Source organism: Lotus japonicus, chromosome 2, assembly GCF_012489685.1.
Source record: "Lotus japonicus ecotype B-129 chromosome 2, LjGifu_v1.2".
Classification (NCBI taxonomy): Eukaryota; Viridiplantae; Streptophyta; class Magnoliopsida; order Fabales; family Fabaceae; genus Lotus; species Lotus japonicus.
This window is the reverse complement of record NC_080042.1, coordinates 93,100,951-93,122,350: the sequence shown is the minus strand read 5'-3', so window position 1 is coordinate 93,122,350 and position 21,400 is coordinate 93,100,951. Positions and strand designations below refer to the sequence as shown.

At 37.2% G+C, this 21,400-nt stretch overlaps 2 protein-coding genes and 1 non-coding gene across 3 annotated transcripts; all 3 read left to right on the top strand.

The window, feature by feature from the left end:
• The first annotated feature begins 4,217 nt into the window (after positions 1 to 4,217).
• On the top strand, positions 4,218 to 6,335 carry LOC130741185 (zinc finger protein CONSTANS-LIKE 3-like). The gene is made up of 4 exons (XM_057594003.1): positions 4,218 to 4,818; positions 4,914 to 5,066; positions 5,246 to 5,377; positions 5,493 to 6,335. The coding sequence occupies exons 1-4, from the start codon at positions 4,306 to 4,308 to the stop codon at positions 5,544 to 5,546; spliced, it is 852 nt and encodes a 283-aa protein (XP_057449986.1). The 5' UTR covers positions 4,218 to 4,305; the 3' UTR covers positions 5,547 to 6,335.
• A 9,601-nt stretch (positions 6,336 to 15,936) lies between these two features.
• LOC130741183 (probable E3 ubiquitin-protein ligase RHB1A) lies at positions 15,937 to 18,327 on the top strand. Its single transcript, XM_057594002.1, has 5 exons — positions 15,937 to 16,105; positions 16,365 to 16,458; positions 17,099 to 17,522; positions 17,638 to 17,747; positions 17,829 to 18,327. The coding sequence occupies exons 2-5, from the start codon at positions 16,393 to 16,395 to the stop codon at positions 17,856 to 17,858; spliced, it is 630 nt and encodes a 209-aa protein (XP_057449985.1). The 5' UTR covers positions 15,937 to 16,105; positions 16,365 to 16,392; the 3' UTR covers positions 17,859 to 18,327.
• A 2,236-nt stretch (positions 18,328 to 20,563) lies between these two features.
• Positions 20,564 to 20,635, top strand: TRNAT-UGU (transfer RNA threonine (anticodon UGU)). The gene has a single exon. It is a non-coding gene; the product is annotated as a tRNA-Thr (tRNA).
• Positions 20,636 to 21,400: the final 765 nt, after the last annotated feature.

Below are 21,400 nucleotides of genomic sequence, written 5' to 3'. Positions count from 1 at the left end.
GAAATTAAGGTGCTTGACCTCTCGGAGGATTTAGAGGAGGTCTACACCTCTCTTGCATCTCAGAATCTAAAGTTAGGGCATGTTTGGTACGATGTTAGTATAAGGCCTGATTATATTAGGTCTGATAGAATAATGTCTGATAAAATTTTAATACTATATATATATAGCATTTGGTTATAAACTGTATAATTTGGTGGCAACACTGGTGGTGTGGTAGTGATGGTATTAGAAAATAATGATGGTGACAGTGGTGGTGGATGGTGGTGGCTGCAGCAGTAGTGACAGTGACAGTGGTGGTGGACGGTAGTGTTGGTGGGGGTGGTGGTGGTGGTGGTGGAGGGTGGGGGGGCGGCAGTGGTGGTATGAAGGTATCAACGATGGTGGCAGTAGTGGAGCATGGTGGTGTGGTGGCGGCAACAATGGTGGTAGTGATGGCAATAGTGGCGGCGGTGATGGTGAAGGATGATGGTAATGGCGATAATGGTAGTGGCAATAATAATATTAATAATAATAAACATAAAAATAAAAAAATCAAGAGACACCGAATATTGTTTTTTTATTGTATTTTACTGACGACTCTATTTGAGGAAAGACTTTGTTCTTTTCTGGTTACAAGAAAGACTTTGTTTAATTGTTTTGTTTGGTCATTATTGCCTACTCTCACTATTTATTTCAGCTTTGCATATACTTTAACAGTTCATGGTTTTGGATCATCCTGCAGCCCTATGTTTATTTATTAGCTTATAAAACAACTCGTCATATTTAATTAATTACTTTTTCATATCTACCAAAAAAATTTACTTTTTCATGCACTAATCTTAATTAGGCTATTTTTTTATAGGTAAATGTTGGTTGTTAATTAGTAGTAAATTAGTATAAATTATTTTTTCTCAGAGTTTGAGCTCTGACTCTTCACCTACAATTAACCTTAACTCAACTATGTGAGCTACTCATTCCCATCAGGCTATGTAACTGGCAAGGCATTTAGTGTTTAAAGATTATTTCACTAACTTAGGTGTCCTGGTAAATGAGTTTACTTCAGTAGCTTATAATTGTTTTTTAATATGCTTACTTAACTTATAACTAAAGGCTTATTGAAATTATTCCCACTTTTACCCTTATCATTTTAATAAGATTATAGTAAATGAGTTTACTTCAGTAGCTTATAATTGTTTTTTAATATGCATGCTTACTTAACTTATAACTAAAGGCTTATTGAAATTATTTCCACTTTTACCCTTATCATTTTAATAAGATTCTATTATTGTCATTTCATATTTAAAAAATTACTAAACAATAATTATGATATTTTCCTATTGGACTTGTCTCCTATGAAGTTGTCATTTTATATTATTTTATTAATGTGATAAAAATATAAGAAATGTAAAAAAAAAAAACTGTATTTTTTTATGTTAAATAATTATAAAAAAAATTAAAATATTTAAAGGGATAATTATTTTAAATTAATATCAAACCAATTCTTGAAAAGGCTAGAATCAGATTTTGAACTAAGTCTAAAAATCGGCTGTTGAACTGGTTTCTAATCGGTTCTGAGACACAAATCGAATTACAAACTAGAAATGGTTCATCGAACTATCAAACTAGTTCACCAAATTGAAAAATCGATTCATTTCAATTTTTATGATGCAAAAACTAATTCAGTCAAACCGGACCCGTTTTATTGTTCAATTCAATTCGGTGTTTTGCCTAAACCGAATCATGAACAACTAGTTAAGGATGAGGACACTTTTTTTAAGTGGCGCATTTTTTTAATTAGTGTTAAATATGTTTTATATTCTCATAAAATAGTGAATTATTTATTTTGATCTTCATTTTATTTTTTCATAAAATTTTAGTCTCCCTAAACTATTGATCTAAGTCTTTGAATAACACATTTTGTGGTGATTTAAAAACACTAAATAATGTATTTATCAAAAATAAAAAACACAAAATAATGCAAAAAACGCCACAGGAAAAGCAGTTGGACCTAAGTCATAAATCAACAGTTGGACCATAGACCGCACCTCTTCTCTTCCACCATCGCGGAACAAAGGGAACATATGTTTGTCCAAGTGGCACATTTTGTTTCTAAATTAAGTAACTGGCCATGTTTGAGCCGAAGATATGGTCCAAGCCTTAAATTTTATTTTTACAAAAAAAAAAGGATTTTGTGCTGATGTTTGAATAAGCTCGACAAAGAAAAACTGATATTTTTTAGTTCAAAAGATGTTTCGGCGCACATACTCCCTCCGGTCCTATTTATAAACATGAAAGAGAAGAAAAATCTTGGTCCTTTTTATAAGAACCAAATGAAAGTTTGAGCTATATTAATTAATTTTTTCCAATGATGCCCTTATTAATTCTAACTTGTAAAATGTGTCTCATTAATTATTCTCTCTTTCCCACTTTCCAACACTAATAATAAAGGGTAATTTTGGAAGTTTATTTTGATTTAAGACAAATTTAATGCATTTTATCTAGTTTAACTACATTTCTTAAACTATGTGAATTTTTTTTTTGTTGCTTATAAATAGGACCGGAGGGAGTATGATATGGAAATTGGGTTTGTTGTCTCGATCAAATTAGATTAGTAGTATTTGTGGTGTGACATTCTGAGTCAAGCTAGACCCACCATCCAAATCAAGTGTGTGAGGGGGAGTACTCATTTTTCATTTTATAGTTCATGTGCTTCATCCTCACTGATTTAATCAATATGTTTGTATATTGTTTTTCATAACATATTGTTATATACAGTTGAAACTCTTTAAATTAGTACTCGGTAAATTAATAAACTCTCTAAAATAATAAATTTGTCCGGTCCCGACTTGGGCCAATGTAAAAAATTGAAAAACTCGATAAAATAATAAGATAATAATTTTTCGGGAGATCCCTTTATAATTTTCGGTCCCAAGAAAATCATAAATTAATAATTCATAGAAACTGAAAAACATATATTACACTCTATTGAAATATGATTCAATCGTTGTTTGTTTTCCTTTAAAGTTCAAGTCTATTTGGAGCTTATCTCTAACTTTTTTTATTGCATCCAATAGTTTAGGTGTTGTATTTTTTGTATTGTATCATAAAGTTGCATTTTTGTTAGGTACAGTATAATTACTTAAAAACTCTTCGATAAATTAATAACTCTCTAAATTAATAAATTTCTCCGATCCTAAGAATATTAATTTAAAGAGTTTCTACTGTATTGTTGAACAACAATTAATAGAAGAAAATAACGTTTCTTTGTGATATAAATTTTTCTTCTCAAAGTACTTCTTCATTCTCTAGCTTTCTCCCTTATTGTGTTTGTGGTTTTTTTTTCTTCTTTTCTAGATTTTTTTACTGTACAATGGGTTAATTAAAAATACAAGAGACAATATTGAATGTCATTTTCGAGTTGGTTAGTTGAAAATTTACGTGCGTTTTGAAAAAGAAAATTATATATATATATATATATATATATATATATATAAGTGAGAACTAATACTTATATGGTGAGAAATTAGAACAATTATTTGTTCATAAATTAATTTTTAGGTGTTTGCTATGATACCTTAACCCAAATCAAGGTATGATACCCAAAATGAGATAATTCAATAATAAAGAAGCATGTACAAGTTATAATTTTGATGTTATTTTATCGTAGTGATGCAACGCTTCATTCTTAGAGACATAAGATTTGTAGGTTGTGTTTTTCTAGGCATTGTTCATCCGTCAATCATGATCATTTTGGGCGCATCTCAACCATCATCGTTCGTCTCTACAACTAAACCATTTTTCATTAAAAAAAAAATTTCATGAGATGAAATTAATTGAATAGGAAAGTGATATGCGAAAATGTAAATTTTACCTAAAAAAATATAATAATCATCTATTAAATTACTCAATGTGGGTACCATACCCAAATTATTTTATAGATACCACATAATTTACCTAATTTTTAATAGTGTTGTGTTCTTTTAATTCCAGTTTTTTTAGTGAATTGATGTGTATCCATTCCATGAGATTTTTAACAACAAACTTATATATGTCTAGTTTCGACATGTCTAGCGAGCATATGAGTATATACTTATTTAACAAGAAAATGTCAAGTAGTGAGTTGAGGCATAATTGAAAAAGAGGGGAGGAGGCAAGTTGAGGGTTTGAATTTTGAAGAATATAAGGGCAAAATTTGGAAAATTGACTTGTTTATATAGCGAAGCTAAGGATGGACGAAAACACGCACTCACCATCCACACTTATATATAGTTTCATTGAAACAAGCAACAACTAGTTTCCTTCAATTATATCTTGAACTCTGTTTCAATGTCTTCTGATCTCTATACTTTTGATGTTCCTTTCCGTACACATTCAAGCCTTGACATGGTCTCCTCTGATGGAATCACAGACCTTCTTTTCTCTGATTCTTACCAGCCTTTCCCTTTTTCCTCTTCTTTCTTTTCTCCTCCTCCTCCTCCAAGTACCCACTTGGAAAATCAGAGTCTCTATCAGCCTAACCCTGTGCAAGATGGCCCCAATATAAATAACAACTTTGGAAATTACTCTGTTTTAGAAGGGTCCAGAGTGAAAAGTGAAGAATGCCAAATGGGTGTGGATTTTCCTTACAATTCTCACTTTCTTCCACACAGTTTCAGTGGTGCTGATGAAAGTGCATCAAAGTTCATGCAGAGGAGCTACAGCTGTAACTCTTTTGATTGGAAGCTTCACGGTGACGCTTTCATAGACTCTCCAAATTTTGGACGGCATGCCTTGAGCTCCCCTGAAAACAGTTTCTTCACTGGACAAATTAGGAGGGCGTGTAGTGCAGGAGATTTGCAGGTTATAAATGACACCAATTTTGTCAATAAAATCTTAATTTCTCCCCTTATTAATTCTATTAACTTTAACTCAATTTTGTTTTGCTACATGATCAGAATGTGAAAGCAACACATACTCCTCAAACGGATAGCCCCTTATTAGAGGAATCAAACTTCAAAGTAGGGCGTTACAGTGCTGAAGAAAGAAGAGAAAAAATCTCTAAATACAGAGCCAAGAGAAGCCAGAGGAAGTTCAACAAGACTATTAAGGTAAAGAAAGAAAGAAAGAATAGCAAGCACCAACTATTTCTTTAGTACTTATAATTTATAATTTATTAAAGAGACCACCACCTGATATATACAAATGCATGATTAAAAGTAAGAAGATCAAGGAAGAATTTAAAGGTCTGAAATCGCTGGTTTGCTTGTTTTTTGTGTGCTACCTGCAGTACGCATGCCGAAAGACATTAGCTGACAATCGAACACGCATACGTGGCAGATTCGCACGTAACGACGAAACCAGCGAGGTTCCAAGAGCTACATGTTCAACCACAGCAGAAGAACACGAAGACAACTTCTGGGTAGGTGTATATATGATTTGTCTTTCGCTTCTTAAATTTCATAGCTATGATTTTTAAGAACACAATTTGTTAATCAGTTGAATGCGGTGTTGACAACTTTGAAACTTTTATGTAGGTTGAGTTCGTTGAAAGTTTGAACTTTTATGGAGTTCCTCAGTTTCAGGAGTAGTGCGCCTTTGGAGTTATGTATGACTGAAGCATCATTTCTCCAAGACCTTTTCATGAAGTTTTGGTTGATAGGGACTTTACAAGGAAGCAGCCTTTTGTAAACCAAGAGAAATAGTACCGAACTTATAAAATTTAACCTTTTTTTAATATACCAGTAAAGACATTGTATTTGGACTGAAAAATGCAACAAAGTTCAAACATATAAGTTGGTAGTTGGAGGCTGCCTCCAGCCAGGTTTTCCTTAGTTGAATTCGATTTCAATTTCAATTTCTCTTTTTGTTTGTTGGTTTTGATCTGTTCAGTGTATATAACCATGAATCTTATTCAATAATCTAGTGCTGTTCTCAGAAAATATGCACAGCAATTATGGTTATTTTTAACTTTATTGTCACATTTGCCGGATTAGGCAGTGGAACTCAAGTTTGTGTTGCTAGTCTTGCTACTTTGTGATAGGAGCGGGAATGCAAGCCCAAAGGATATTCTGATTCATCACACTTCTAGTGGGCCTAAGGTTTGGAGAGTCTATTCTAGAAGGGGCAAGAATGGAATTCCTACTAAGTAATCTTCTAACAGAATAGAGAGAGGGAGAGGAGAGGAGGATTGTAAGAACCATTAGTATAAGGAGGGAAGAGAGAGGTAGAGGGGTCATCTTTGGTTGTTAGCTATTGAGAGATATGAGTAGGAAGCCTTGAGCTTCCTATAGGAGCTTGCTCTGGTCAGAAACTGGGTGCCATTCCCTTTCTGTATTTTCCCACAGTTCATCAATAAACAATCGTTCCCTTTCTTTGAATTACTCTGTTTTGCTTACTGTGTGTTTGTGAAATTGGGTTTCCTAACAAAATTGGTCCGACCTACCGGATTATTCCCTCATCGGAACCGGTGAATGCCAACCAAAAAATCCAAGCATACGGTGACTCACATGGAGGCGAAGATCGACGCGTTGGAGACCGAGCTCGCCGAGATGCGCACGTCATTGGCAGCGGTCACGTCGGCGGTGAAGGATCTTCCATCGTCTTTCGCAGCGATGATGGAGCGATCGTTGGGTAAATCGGTCCAGCAAGAAGACGCGAGTGTAACCCACCATCCAGGAGCACAATCGGGTGTGAAAACTCCAGCTCCGAACCAAGAGAAGGTAGGTTTGCAGCGATCTAACCAATTGCACGGTGATGCTCTAACTGAGTTTCGCCAATCGGTGAAGAAGGTTGAACTCCCAATCTTCGATGGAAAGGACCCAGCAGGATGGATCTCGCGGGCCGAGGTCTACTTTCGTGTGCAAGAGACCTCACCGGAGGTGAAGGTGAGCCTGGCTCAACTGAGTATGGAAGGTTCCACCATCCATTTTTACAATGCACTGCGGGAATCTGAGGAAGATCTGACGTGGGAGAAGCTACGTGATGCGCTTTTGGAACGTTATGGTGGACACGGCGACGGCGACGTCTACGAACAGTTGACGGAGCTATGTCAACGAGGAACGGTAGAGGAATACATCACTGATTTCGAGTACCTTATCGCTCAGATCCCCAAATTGCCAGACAAGCAGTTTCAGGGGTACTTTCTCCATGGGCTGAAAGAGGAGATTCGAGGGAAGGTGAGAAGCTTGACGGCGTTGGGCGGTGTTAATCGCTCCAAGTTGCTGGTAGTGGCTCGCGCAGTGGAGAAGGAGGTGAAGAACGCGAGTGGGTCGGGTTTCCCTCGTGGGAACCGGTTCAGTGGACCGGGTTTTAAACCAGGATTGAGCGGGTCGGGACGGACCGGAGGTGCTGATTGGGTTTGGGTCAAGGGCAATAAAGATGTTGGGCCAACAAACAAATCCACTGTTTTTAATAACCAAAAGGGGGAGCAGCCAAAAATTCATCCAGAAATTAGAAGGAATGGGCCACGTGAAAGGGGTTTCAATCATCTGACTTATCCCCAACTCATGGAGCGAAAACAAAAAGGCTTATGTTTTAAGTGCGGTGGGCCGTTCCATCCTATGCACCAGTGCCCCGATCGCCAACTGAGGGTATTACTCGTTGAGGAAGACGACGAGAAAGGAGAGGACGGGAATGTCTTGGCAATGGAGGTGAACGAGCAGGATGACGACACCGAAGGTGAATTGAGCTTTATGAGTTTGAACAACATCAATTGCGAAGCTCAGGAACAGCCCCAAACCATGCGACTACGGGGAACCATCGTTGGAGTTCCAGTTCTGATTTTGGTGGACAGTGGTGCCACCCACAATTTTATTGATCAACACCTGGTACGACGCATGGGTTGGGTAGTAGAGGACACTCCCAGGATGAGTGTCAAGCTTGGAGATGGCTTCCGAACGCAAGCTCAGGGTCGCTGCAAACACATCGCGTTGGACATTGGGGAATACCAACTCAATTGCTCACCTCATCTGTTTGATTTGGGAGGTCCAGATGTCGTTTTGGGTATCGAGTGGCTCAAAACCTTGGGCGATACCATTGTGAACTGGCACACTCAACATATGAGTTTCTGGAGCAACCAGAAGTGGATCAAGTTACAGGGGTTGAGAGCAAGCAAAGATTCCTTGGTGGCGTTACAAAGTATACTGCATCCGTCCCGAGAAGGGAATATGGGAGTATTCTGGGCTTTTGAAAGTCTTAAAACCAACGGGGGAAGTCCACCAAGCATCACCCAAGACCAACAAGTGGCTTTGACTAGGTTGCTGCAGCAATATGACAGTGTTTTCCAAGAGAAACAGGGATTGCCCCCAAGTAGGGGGAAGGAGCATGGAATATCTATAGTTGAAGGTCAGGGACCCGTTAATGTTCGACCGTATCGTTACCCCCATCTCCACAAGAATGAGATAGAGCGACAAGTGAAGGACATGCTGACCACCGGCATCATTCGGCACAGCACAAGTGCTTACTCAAGTCCAGTCATCTTGGTCAAGAAAAAGGATAACTCCTGGCGAATGTGTGTAGATTACCGTGCCCTTAACAAGGTAACCGTCCCTGATAAATTTCCCATACCTGTGATTGAAGAACTGTTGGATGAGTTACATGGCTCGCGTTACTTCTCAAAGCTTGACTTGAAATCCGGCTACCACCAAGTACGTGTGCGAGCTGAGGATGTGCACAAAACAGCGTTCAGGACGCATGAAGGCCACTACGAATTCTTGGTAATGCCCTTCGGCCTCATGAATGCCCCCTCTACCTTCCAAAGCTTGATGAATGACGTTTTCAGGCCTATGTTGCGCAAAGGTGTGTTAGTATTTTTTGACGATATACTTGTGTATACCCCTGACTGGGAATCTCATCTGGCACAATTAGAGGAAGTGTTACAGCTCCTGCAGCATCATAGCTTGACGGCTAATATGAAGAAATGTCAGTTTGCTCAGCTCACGGTGGAATATTTAGGCCATCAGATTTCTGAGCAAGGTGTAGCAGTCGATCCCGCAAAGATTACAAGCGTAGTCAATTGGCCAGTACCAAAAAACGTCAAAGGAGTGCGCGGTTTCCTTGGCCTCACCGGCTACTACCGCAAGTTTATCAGGGACTATGGCAAGATAGCCAAGCCCCTCACAGAATTAACAAAAAAGGATGCATTTCAGTGGGGAATTGAGGCTCAGCGCGCTTTTGAATTACTCAAAGGGAAGCTCACGGAAGCTCCTGTGTTGGCTCTTCCGGATTTTGACAAGGAATTTATGTTGGAATGTGATGCGTCGGGAAGTGGGATTGGAGCCATCTTATTGCAGGACAAACATCCCATTGCATATTTCAGCAAGGCTTTGGGGACTCGGAACTTGGCTAAATCCGCGTATGAAAAGGAGCTGATGGCCGTAGCATTAGCTATCCAACACTGGCGGCCATACCTGCTGGGCCGCAAATTCTTGGTGTCCACGGATCAGAAAAGCTTGAAAGAATTACTGCACCAGAAAATTGTCACTGGCAACCAACAGAATTGGGCCGCCAAGCTTTTGGGATACAATTTCGACATTGTTTACAAGCCTGGCAAGTTAAACCGAGGTGCAGATGCTCTGTCCCGAGTAGAAGAAACAGGGGAAATGCACGCTTTGGTGTCACATCCTGTGTGGGAAGAGCAACAATTGGTGGCTGAGGAAATCCAAGCGGATGTCAAACTCTCCAAATTAGTTGCAGACTTGCAGCGCGACCCCAACACACACCCTGGGTTTCATATCACTCGAGGGACCCTTCTCTACCACAACCGTTTGGTCCTGTCCAGTTCTTCTGTTCTAATTCCCAAGATGCTAGAGGAGTTTCATGCCTCTCCTCAAGGAGGCCACTCGGGATTCCTACGCACCTATCGCCGCCTTGCTGCAAATCTTTATTGGATAGGAATGAAGAATTCCATCCAAGAATTTGTTCGACGCTGTGATTTATGCCAACGCCACAAATACATGGCTTCTTCTCCTGCCGGGCTCTTACAGCCGCTCCCAATTCCTGAACAAGTGTGGGAAGATTTGTCGCTTGACTTCATCACTGGTTTGCCTAAATCCAAGGGATATGAGGCGATATTCGTGGTCGTGGATCGGCTCTCCAAGTACTCTCATTTTATTCCTTTACGCCACCCTTACACGGCTCGGAGTGTCGCGGATTTATTCACTCGCGAAGTCATTCGTTTACATGGGGTGCCTTCCTCCATTGTGAGCGATCGCGATCCGGTATTCATGAGCCACTTTTGGAGAGAGCTGTTTCGCTTGCAGGGAACTCAATTGAAGATGAGTTCTGCCTATCACCCGGAATCTGATGGGCAAACGGAAGTGGTGAACCGTTGCCTTGAAACTTATCTACGCTGTTTCTCAGCGGACCAACCCAAGTCGTGGGCAATGTGGTTGCATTGGGCGGAATATTGGTTCAACACCACCTATCACTCTGCCACGCATCAGACCCCCTTTGAGATTGTGTATGGCCGCAAGCCTCCTTCCCTTACTCGCTGGAGCCTAGGGGAGACGCGTGTGGACGCTGTACAGCGTGATTTGGTAGAAAGGGACGAGGCGCTCCGACAGCTCAAAACACACTTGGTTCAAGCCCAGGAACGTATGCGAGCCCAGGCTAATGCTAAGCGGGTAGACAAGTCATTCACGGTGGGCGAGTGGGTTTTTGTCAAGCTTCGAGCTCATCGCCAGAACTCAGTAGTTGCTCGCGTCCACGCCAAACTAGCTGCTAAATACTATGGCCCATACCCGATTGTGGCTCGTGTTGGGGCCGTGGCCTATCGCTTGCAACTACCAGCGGGCTCACGCGTACACCCTGTTTTCCACATCTCGTTGCTTAAAAAAGCAATTGGGAATTACTCTGTGGAAACTGAGCTTCCAGAACAGTTGGATGGCGAGGACCTCCCTTTGCTACAGCCTACCTCAGTGCTTGCTTCGCGCACCATCACCCGACAGGGTGAGCTAGTTCCCCAGTTATTGATCCAATGGCAAGGAAAATCGACTGATGAAGCTACATGGGAAGACGCTCTTACCATCAACAGTCAATTCCCAGCTTTCAACCTTGAGGACAAGGTTGCAGTTGCAGCAGCCGGTATTGATAGGAGCGGGAATGCAAGCCCAAAGGATATTCTGATTCATCACACTTCTAGTGGGCCTAAGGTTTGGAGAGTCTATTCTAGAAGGGGCAAGAATGGAATTCCTACTAAGTAATCTTCTAACAGAATAGAGAGAGGGAGAGGAGAGGAGGATTGTAAGAACCATTAGTATAAGGAGGGAAGAGAGAGGTAGAGGGGTCATCTTTGGTTGTTAGCTATTGAGAGATATGAGTAGGAAGCCTTGAGCTTCCTATAGGAGCTTGCTCTGGTCAGAAACTGGGTGCCATTCCCTTTCTGTATTTTCCCACAGTTCATCAATAAACAATCGTTCCCTTTCTTTGAATTACTCTGTTTTGCTTACTGTGTGTTTGTGAAATTGGGTTTCCTAACACTTTAATAGTGACCTATGAGGGTCACTAAAATAATTAAGTGCAGAGGATATAAATTAACTTTGTTGCTAGTTCCTTTGCGGCTATGGAACAGCAAAATAATTAAGTTTTTGAAAGTTTTGACTAATTTATTTTTTTATTAATCAATTTTAACCATATGGTTGCAGATGATCTATGTTGAATTTTATATGTTCTTTTATATATTGTTAAATACTAGTATTCTGCTTGGAAGGAAACTTTAATCATACAAGTCTTTCTCGATCTTTATGTGTCTGTTGTATTCTCTATTCTGTGTTCCTAATTTCCTACCATTCCTACTTGTGTGAGGATTGTTGACATTCAACTCTGCCTATTAATAAAAAAAAAAATATCTTTAAACACACAAGTGTATCTGATCTCAAGTATTGAAAGGACAAATTACAGGGTGAGAATAAAATAAAAAGATATTTTTTCTGCTTTAAAGCTCTGTCATCGCAGCTTAAATTTAACTAAATTAAACGGAGATGAAAAACGTTTTGATTTGTCCCATTTTACTCCCCCTAAATTTTGAATTTCAAAAGCATCAAAATTTGTATACTTTTGCTCTTTAAGCCATAAAGTCACAGCTTGCTATTAACTAAAAAAAATCTCAGATTATCATGCTGTGATCTTTATTAAGCTATATACTATTACAAAGATGGCATAAAGTTAAGTACTATGCTTTGAGCTGCCATTTAAGCAGCAATGCTCAAAATCACAAAGACACTATATTCATGTGAATAATGGAAAGAAGCTCCCTCTATAAATATTTGCAAGATGCTGTCACTTTGTATTGGAAAATGAAAAAGGAAAACAAAAATCTGTAAGATACAACTTCACAAGACTAGCTAGATACCAGGACAGGACTGCTTTCACAGATTCCCTTGTTAAATAATAAGGTGGCAGTACAAAGAGATGCTTCTGATTGTAAAGCTTACACGAATTTGTCTTTTATAATATCCATTTTCCTGTATGATTCTCATGGCAAGTATGACACTGCCTACTTTAGAATAAAAGAGACAGATATTTTGCAATTAAATAGTTTAGGACCCCTAAAATAAAACTTGATGTTTCCATTTCCATGCTCAAACTCATAAGAGGTGGATAGTAATTGATTATAAATTCAATCAGTAAAAAACAATAATTGAAACATAGAAAAAGAACCATGTTCATCTAGTGTGACTAAAGAAATAAGAAGTGAAGAACACATCTTCCTATTATATTTTCCCAGAATCTAACAATTAAGTAATCTGAAACTAAGTAGCTTCCTATTATTAGAAGAATGTGATGTGGTGGAAATTAAAGGGAGTTAATGCGCACAGCAGTAAACGAAAAAATGCTAGGATAATTTATCATCATAACTCATAAGAGCCCAACATGATTCCAAACTCCAACTTTTGACCAGCACAACCTAACCTAGCAAAGATTATATATATAAAACTAGTTCAACACCCTATCATTGCACTACAATGGATAATAAAAAATAGTCTGTGTTCCCTTTAGCCTTAATTGCCCATTTGCCCTACACCAGAGACCTACGAGAGAGAATTTATCCCATACATCAAAGGAGAAAGTGAGTGCTTAGGAAAGTTGTCCACTGGGTCTTTCCTGCTGTTTAGTCCAACAAAAAACCTTTTGATTCGTACTGATTCTTTGAAAAAAATTTGTTTTTAGCAATTTGATTTCAATAATAAAACTGAGAGAAAAATGTATTTTTTTTGTGCACAGTGCACGAATGGTGTGATCTGAGCCCTTAGTAGACCGGCCTAGAGCTATAAAATAATGTGTCATCGGCAGACAAAAAAAGGAGGTCATGTATTATATATTGACCATGGAGCTTTTGTCTGTTGAAGACTGGAAAAAAAGTGAAAACTTCAGTCTTACCCTTTTAATCTTTCCTAAGCCTAACAATGGGCGGAGAATCCAGCAAGATAGTCATCAAACAGTTGCAAGTAACATCATTGCAAAATGCAAATGGACACAAACAGAAGTGACTAGTGGTTTCAACTTGGCAAATTGGTGCAGTAATTCAGTAAAATGATGGGAAAAATTATGACCCACAGTAAAACATGGACACAAATTCAAAATAAAATAACTCCTCCTATTGAATAAATTGATGAAAATTCATGCCCCACATGTTGTCTTTATTCAGTTTAAATTCACTCTCTAGGATTAAACAGCGCTCCTTCTGATATTAATAAGGATGCACTTCACTACTACATAAACACATTACAGCGGTTCCGTGTGAGCAGTAACAGTAGTTGAATCGCTGTATTGAGGCAAAGTAGTAGACCTATTACTCCAGTTGCACACAGAACTGGAGTATTAAGTCCTCATTTTTTCCTGTTGTTACTCTATTATTGAGGTTGCGAAGGGAACAGCAATATTTGAACTCACCTAATACAACAATTCTACACGGAACCACCGTATTAGGCCTTTTTTCTTTTCTTTTTTCTCTTATTCTATTACTGCAGTGACATAATATTTGATGAAATGAAAAATTGATCAGTGGCATAAAAATTCAAAAAGACGAAAAAAACATCACAGTTGACCACGGACATTATACAGTTGCACATAAAAATTACCAGTATCATGTAGCTGCTGCTCTGTTTACCACTTAGCATCTTCTGTCCCTGTTGTTTCAACAGTTTTCCCACTCTCCTTGTAGAAGAGCCTCCCATTCTCAATAATTACTTCATAAACCTTTCTTTCCACCTGCAAAAAAATAAAAATAAGATTACTTTTACATGATACTTGACAGTCAAGTTATCTAATAGTTCTAATTTTCTTTAAATTTTGGCCTGCTCATAATTTAAAGTTTGACTGATAGGCATCAATTAGTGACTGTTAAAGGGAGTTAGCTACATGAGCTTGATCCATCTGGATGAAAAACAAAGTGATATTAAAGGGAACAAGAAAGCTTACTGGACCAAGATACTTAATGGCATTGCTGCTGAAGCTTTGATCTGGGACATCTCTCACAAGACACTTCCTTTCCTTCCCCATTATCAAGCCTGCACTTGCAGATCGATAAACATTGATTAGTTTGATTGAAAGTTACTTGTTGAAAAGAAACTGCATTCATTATTCTGCTTTTAATCTTACATTCTTACTAGTAAATGAAAGGTTGACTGATATCACAATGGAGCCATTGAGCCATTTGACAACTAATTAGAGAAACTAGCAATTCTGTTTGACCTTTGTTACTTTAGATTTGAGACTTAACTGCCCTGAGCCAGTGCTGCAGAGCAAGTTTACGAGCCTTCCGGTCCTTAGGTAAACCCTTTCCAACCTAGTAAATAGCACATATGTTTGACCAGTATCCTATTGCACATAAAACTGCACATATGGTGCAAACCGATATACTTGACCAGCAGTATACAATTGCACATAAAACTGGCTTATTGTATTTAAAGAAGGTACTAGCTCGCCAAAAATAGCAAATCGTTATCCCACAACTCTATTCAGGTGTAAGTATAAAAAAGTAAAAACTATCACACAATTAGTGCAGATATGTGAACAATAGATAGTAAACATATATGTTAAATGTAGAGAGTAGACCATGGCATTACATGTGTAAAAATTAGGGGTATGTGAAAAGGAGAAAATATAATATACTGGATCGAGAGGTTAGACAGTGAACATTTATTATAGATAGTAATCATATATGTTAAATGTAGAGAGTAGACCATGGCATTACATGTGTAAAAATTAGGAGTATGTGAAAAGGAGAAAATATAATATACTGGATCGAGAGGTTAGACAGTGAACATTTATTATAGATAGTAATCATATATGTTAAATGTAGAGAGTAGACCATGGCATTACATGTGTAAAAATTAGGGGTATGTGAAAAGGAGAAAATATAATATACTGGATCGAGAGGTTAGACAGTGAACATTTATTATAGATAGTAATCATATATGTTAAATGTAGAGAGTAGACCATGGCATTACATGTGTAAAAATTAGGGGTATGTGAACTTTGAAATAGTCTATTTTTTCCAACAAACTCTCACATAATTCAAAATTACAAATAAAAATATATCTATAGAAAAGAATTTCTTGTACAATTTCCATGAGTGTGCAATTGTTTTGAATTTGTTTTGTTTTGTTTTACTATGAGTCAATCACTCATGAGAGTGCTTTGCGAAGAGAGTGACAAGCAAAAATAAGATCTTTGGGTGGCTCCATCGTATTTGAACTATATAGGGCGTGCCTGAAATAACAGTCTAATACTCAAGTCCTGAAAAATACACGACGGTATGTACGAATCCATAAAACTTAAGCAATTACAAACTTAAATCAGTATATTATATTTCACTTGTTACAATTTTGGAAAAGATATTTAATTTCCAATTGGTTGTATCTTTTTTTTGGTGTTGGGCTTGACCAAAAAATTAGTTTTGGGCCAGGCCAAGGCCACTCTTGAATTTTGATAATACACGTAACCTATCTGAAGGTCATTTGACCCTAACCTGACCAACATGATACACACATCATCATATCAGGAGTTCATTCCATTCCATGGAAGGAAAGGCGAAACAATAAGAACCCTTCCCCGCTAGCTAACTTGTCAACCAAACACACACACACACTTTCGTCAACTAAACCCTTTGCTGCTCAATTTCCAATTCCATCGTTTCGTCAACAAGGTTTTCTTTTCTACTCGGTTAATTCAATTCTCTTTCTATTTTCGTTTCTCAATTCACTCATTCATCTCAATCCAATCCAATCCAATCCAATTTCTCTGTTGTAATTCATTCGTATCGTTCCTATCCTTCTCACTAGGTCTTGATCAATTAGGTTGCAGTGTGAATGAATGATCACTGATTTTCTTATTTTCTGAATCTGATTGATTATTGCTGAACTGTAATTTTATTGCAATTTTGATTTGTATGATGGTGATGATAGGTTGAAAGTGGCTATGAGATAGAGGAAGATGGGTGGTTGCTGTTGTTGTTCTACCAAACAAACTGAATTGTCTGCTCCTCCTGCGTACTACTACGTCAGTATCTCTCTCAATTTCTCCTCTACTTAAGATTTTATTCAACTCAATGTGTTATGATTGATTTGAATTACAACTTCTACCAACCTTGCTATTCCAGTTTCAATGTTTTTGCTTCTATATTGGTTCCAATAATTTTCCAACATACTATAAGTTTATGGATATAGGCTTTCTTTTGCCCTCTTCTTGGGCTTAGAGTCCGTTTGGATACGAACCAAAGAGCACTTGTTGGAGCTTATCTAGTGCATTTTTTAGTAGAGAAGCTTCCATAAGTGGTATTTGGTTGGTATCCAAATTGACTCGTGTTATGTCTGGGTATTGTTGATTGATCAGCTTCACCTTTGAATTGAGTTTGGAAGCTCTGGTAGCTCTCTTTCACTGGTGGATGGCTGTTGTGCTGGAGAGTTGTAGCAATTAGAAAAAGCTTGATCATATTCTTTCTCTTATGGAATCAAAGTACATGGGACCTAATAAACTAGAATGGATTTATATAATTGAGCTTTCTTATTTTGGTTAATTAGCTCTTTGAAGACTACTTCTTGTAGCTATGAGTTTGTAATTACCGTCAGATTCACATTCTTTGATAATTGTGTAATCAATTTATTATAGCATTGCTTATTTTGATGTGTTCTATCTGCAGTACCCGAGAGTATCGGAGGAGCATGTTCCACTGTCAGCTCACCAGGGTGCTGCTCCTGCTTTTTCTGGTGGGCTCTTAGTTGATACCAATCTAGACACTTCAAGTCCTGATACTTATAGACCTCCTCCTGCTCCTATACCTTTTGATGTTACTACTCAAACTCCACCTGTGACTCAAGAAATTCGTGCTGACAAACCTAATGCATCCCCACGTACTACAAATTCTAATTCGATCCAAGAAACAGTTGCCGGGGACATTCATGGGGTCTCAGCTAAGTCAGAAGACTTGAAGGGATCAGAATGCAAAGTTCAAACTGATTTAGAACTTGACTCGGCAAAGGATTCTGAAGTTGAACTTCCAAAGTTGGCTGAGCCTATCATTTTAGTCGAAGAAGAGGAGGATACATGCCCAATTTGTTTAGAAGGTGATGTTTTCACAGCTTCTTTCTTTCAACCTCTTTACCTTTCAGCATTAACTGAGCTTTATCCTGTTTTGATTAGAATTGACAGTTGATGTTTTTTAATCATTTTACCTAGCAGAATATGATGAAGAGAATCCACAACTCTCTACAAAATGTGATCATCATTTTCACCTTGCATGCATTCTGGAATGGATGGAAAGAAGTGAAAGCTGTCCCGTGTGTGATAAGGTTTGTCTCAATGATTACCATCTATCTTGAGATTTTTTAGAATATAACCTTACGAATATGTCTGTTTATGGTATGATGCAGGATATGATATTCGACCCTCCCATTGATTAATAGATACCAACAGCTTAGTTCAAAATTCAAATACGCTGTTATATACTGTTTGGCAGGCAAGGTTACAAAATCAACAGTTTTCTGTTCTAGCAACCTGAGTATATGGTTGTATTTTATTTCTTTAGCTTTCTGAGTATTCTGAGGTTTTCACCCGTTTTCCCCCCTCGTCCCTTGTGTTGATGCCGGGGAATTGAAGAAAAGTTTAATATACCAGGGCAATAGCCGATAGACTGGGTTCCAAAGTAAGTTTCATTCCATTACATAGTTTTTTAATTAGAAAGTTGAAGTGCAATCAGGATACGATATGAACTGGTGTAAATAGAACTTGTGATGATTTGCAGTCTTGCACAGATTATTCTTAGAGACATGTTAGTTATAGAATAGAGCGGTCAATTTGTTCTTTTTGGTTCTTCTGTCTGTCACTGTCAGCATTCGACTTTTGTTAGAAGAATGGACTATCTTTCGTTCATTATTTTGCTTTGATGTTTATATTTGAAATATGTGATTTTACAGTCGAGTTTTGGACGTAATAAGATCAAATGAGATGATACTCCTGTCTGTGAATTGGCAGAAAAAGACCAATAATAGTCAAATTCTTCTCTTTATGTTTTCATTTATGGGTTTACCTATTATGATTACTCCCCATTTTGACCATGTTCCTAATTTTTAGATGACAAACTTGGATTTTAGGAAGCTTAATTATGTGATTCCATGGTGTGTTCTTATATGAGTTGAGTTCTCAAATATTTTCAACGTATTGAGAGTAATAGATCTAATGCAAGTCAGGTGCATATGTTGTGGAATCCCCTATGTGTCAGGTACTTAAGCCTCAATTGCTTTTGTTTCAAACCATGACGTTGCTAAAGCAAACTCAATTCTAGAGAAGGAAAGTGTGGTACATGTTTGGGTGCACGTTTTGAAAAATCGTGAATCTAAATCACGGTAGATAGTAGCAACTTTTATTAGCTTTTGTGGCTATCCGCCGCGATTTTAACTTTATTGTGCTTTTACACCGTGCATCCACAGTCCACACATGCTATTGCAAGCCTTCAAATTATGTCATTGTTTAGATTATTTGAAATAAGATAAGGATTAAGATACATTTTAGAGGTTATAGGCGAGTGCCTTTTCCGTATATTAGCATCTTTCTAAAAGTTATATTTTTTTCTTCTTCATATATTAGCCTTTTTATAGTCTTTAGTGCTCATTTTTTTTGTAACTTGATTGCATTATTAAACGTGAAAGTGGGATATATGATCATGTTTTTTTCAAAATGTTGTCATCTTATCCCTTTTGTGCATTATGAGATGACAAATTTTTGTCTTTAAGTTGACCTTTTTGTGCATCTTATCCTTGTTAGTGTTCACTTATCCATCTCACCATTCACATTTATGTTCTCTAATTTTTTTTCGCATGACCCGTAAAGCCAAACATCCAATACTGTAAAGGCAAATATGTCTTATAACAATTCGGTAAAACTTTTCTTTGAGCTTGCTAGGTAGTTTGCGATCATTGATAAATCATCATGCTTTTTTCCACTTTAACCACTCAACTTGAATTTTGTCAGTAACATCTTTGTCAATTGCTCCATTATTTGGGATAATAGAACTAAGGTATTTAAACTGTGAAACATGTGGTATGATGTCATTTTCAATTTTCACTTCTAAATTGCTTCGAACATCAGTCTTGCTAAAATTGTAATGCATGTATTCTCTCATATTCGTGCTTAATTGAACACCCTTAGATTCCAACTCCTTTCTCTAAATCTTATAATTGTTTTTTCCCTTATTTCTTCAATTAAAATCATATCATCTACAAACATCATGCAGTTATGAATTCTTACATTGACCAAAAAAAAAGTTATGAATTCTGACTGCACTTTTAAAGTACAAATACAACAAAGACTATAAACGACGGTGAAGCAGAAAACTCGGAAAAGAATGTTGAAGTAAAACAAAATAACAGGGAGGAGGGAAGAATCTGAACAAAATGTTTATGTTGAAGGCGGAAGTGGAACATCTTGGGAACCTTGATGTGTTTATTGGAGAAGATATATATAAACTAATAGTTGTCACCTTCTTATGTATGGTGATAAACTTTTGGACATGGGTTCTGCACTTATTTTCACTTTCATGGTGTTTTTCCATGCTCATCCAGATGATGGAAGTTTGCATTTTCCTTTTAAAATTAATCATGGCATATTACTTTCACTTTCCCCCTTTGAAACAAACATAATGATAATATAAGTGTGAATCAATCATAAACATTTTGCGGAATTATTAAAACCATTAAAATATGATGATGAAAATAGTACTTTGTACGTGCAGACAAATTTTTATCAAATGTATAAACAACATTATTAAAAGTATTTTATGGAAACAATATTTTTCATAAAGAAAAAGTATGAAAGTAATGTCTTTAATTTGTAGTTTTTTTTTTTGGTGGATGGGAAAACTAAACAAAGAGGCTACAGGGCAGTTTAATAATACAATATATATTTCAAAGAAAAATATATATATAATGTCACATCTCTCATTTATAGAAAAAGGATAATGTTGGCCAAAAACAAATTAATAATGTAGAATTTGTAGGGAGTAAATCATACACACCAGAATCGTTATAGTAGGATTTTAATATTTTTGCATGGTGAATCACCAATTATATGATAATAATAATAATTTTTTGTTTTAACGATTTGACGTGAAGCCCTTATAGCTCAGTGGTAGAGCGTCAGTCTTGTAAACTGAAGGTCCGTAGTTCGATCCTGCGTGAGGGCAAATATTTTTGAAACGCTATAAGCATTTAGCGGAGGTTAGAATTTAACGGCTACGTAGCGCGTACGAACCGCCGGGATCAGCAATTTTATAAAACAACTCTCTCAACCTTGCAAAAACCTTTACACGAAAAGGAAAGTACTCCCTCCGGTCCTATTTATAAGCAACAAAAAAAAAATTCACATAGTTTAAGAAATGTAGTTAAACTAGATAAAATGCATTAAATTTGTCTTAAATTAAAATGAACTTCCAAAATTACCCTTTGTTATTAGTGTTGGAAAGTGGAAAAGAGAGAGAATAATTAATGAGACACATTTTACAAGTTAGAATTAATAAGGGTATCATTGGAAAAAATTAATTAATATAGCTCAAACTTTCATTTGGTTCTTATAAAAATGACCAAGATTTTTCTTCTCTTTCATGCTTATAAATAGGACCGGAGGGAGTACCTTATTTAATATACTATAAGTTCCAACTTTCATTTTCTGTTTTTTATTCGTGTTATGGCTTTAATGTGTTGAATATGACAAACAATTGATATTATCAATTTGTGAGCCATTTTGTTTCAACAATGCCTTAAAGGAAAAAGAAGAAGTCAATATTGTAAGCCATTGGTTCTGCAACAATTTACTCACCACTTACTACTGAATCTGATTGTGCACTACAATTTACTGCTGATTGTGCTCAATCATTTGTATCCTGTCACTGCTTCTGCACTCTATTTACTTTTGTAGTTCTGTTCATCTAATATTTAGTACAACTTCAAAT

Coding starts and splice junctions, on each gene's coding strand:
- LOC130741185 (XM_057594003.1), top strand. CDS start 4,306: ATGTCTTCTGATCTCTATACTTTTGATGTTCCTTTCCGTACACATTCA. Junction 5,067..5,245: donor AGTTCAACAAGACTATTAAG/GTAAAGAAAGAA, acceptor TGCTACCTGCAG/TACGCATGCCGAAAGACATT. Junction 5,378..5,492: donor AACACGAAGACAACTTCTGG/GTAGGTGTATAT, acceptor ACTTTTATGTAG/GTTGAGTTCGTTGAAAGTTT.
- LOC130741183 (XM_057594002.1), top strand. CDS start 16,393: ATGGGTGGTTGCTGTTGTTGTTCTACCAAACAAACTGAATTGTCTGCT. Junction 16,459..17,098: donor CTCCTCCTGCGTACTACTAC/GTCAGTATCTCT, acceptor TTCTATCTGCAG/TACCCGAGAGTATCGGAGGA. Junction 17,523..17,637: donor ATGCCCAATTTGTTTAGAAG/GTGATGTTTTCA, acceptor TTTACCTAGCAG/AATATGATGAAGAGAATCCA.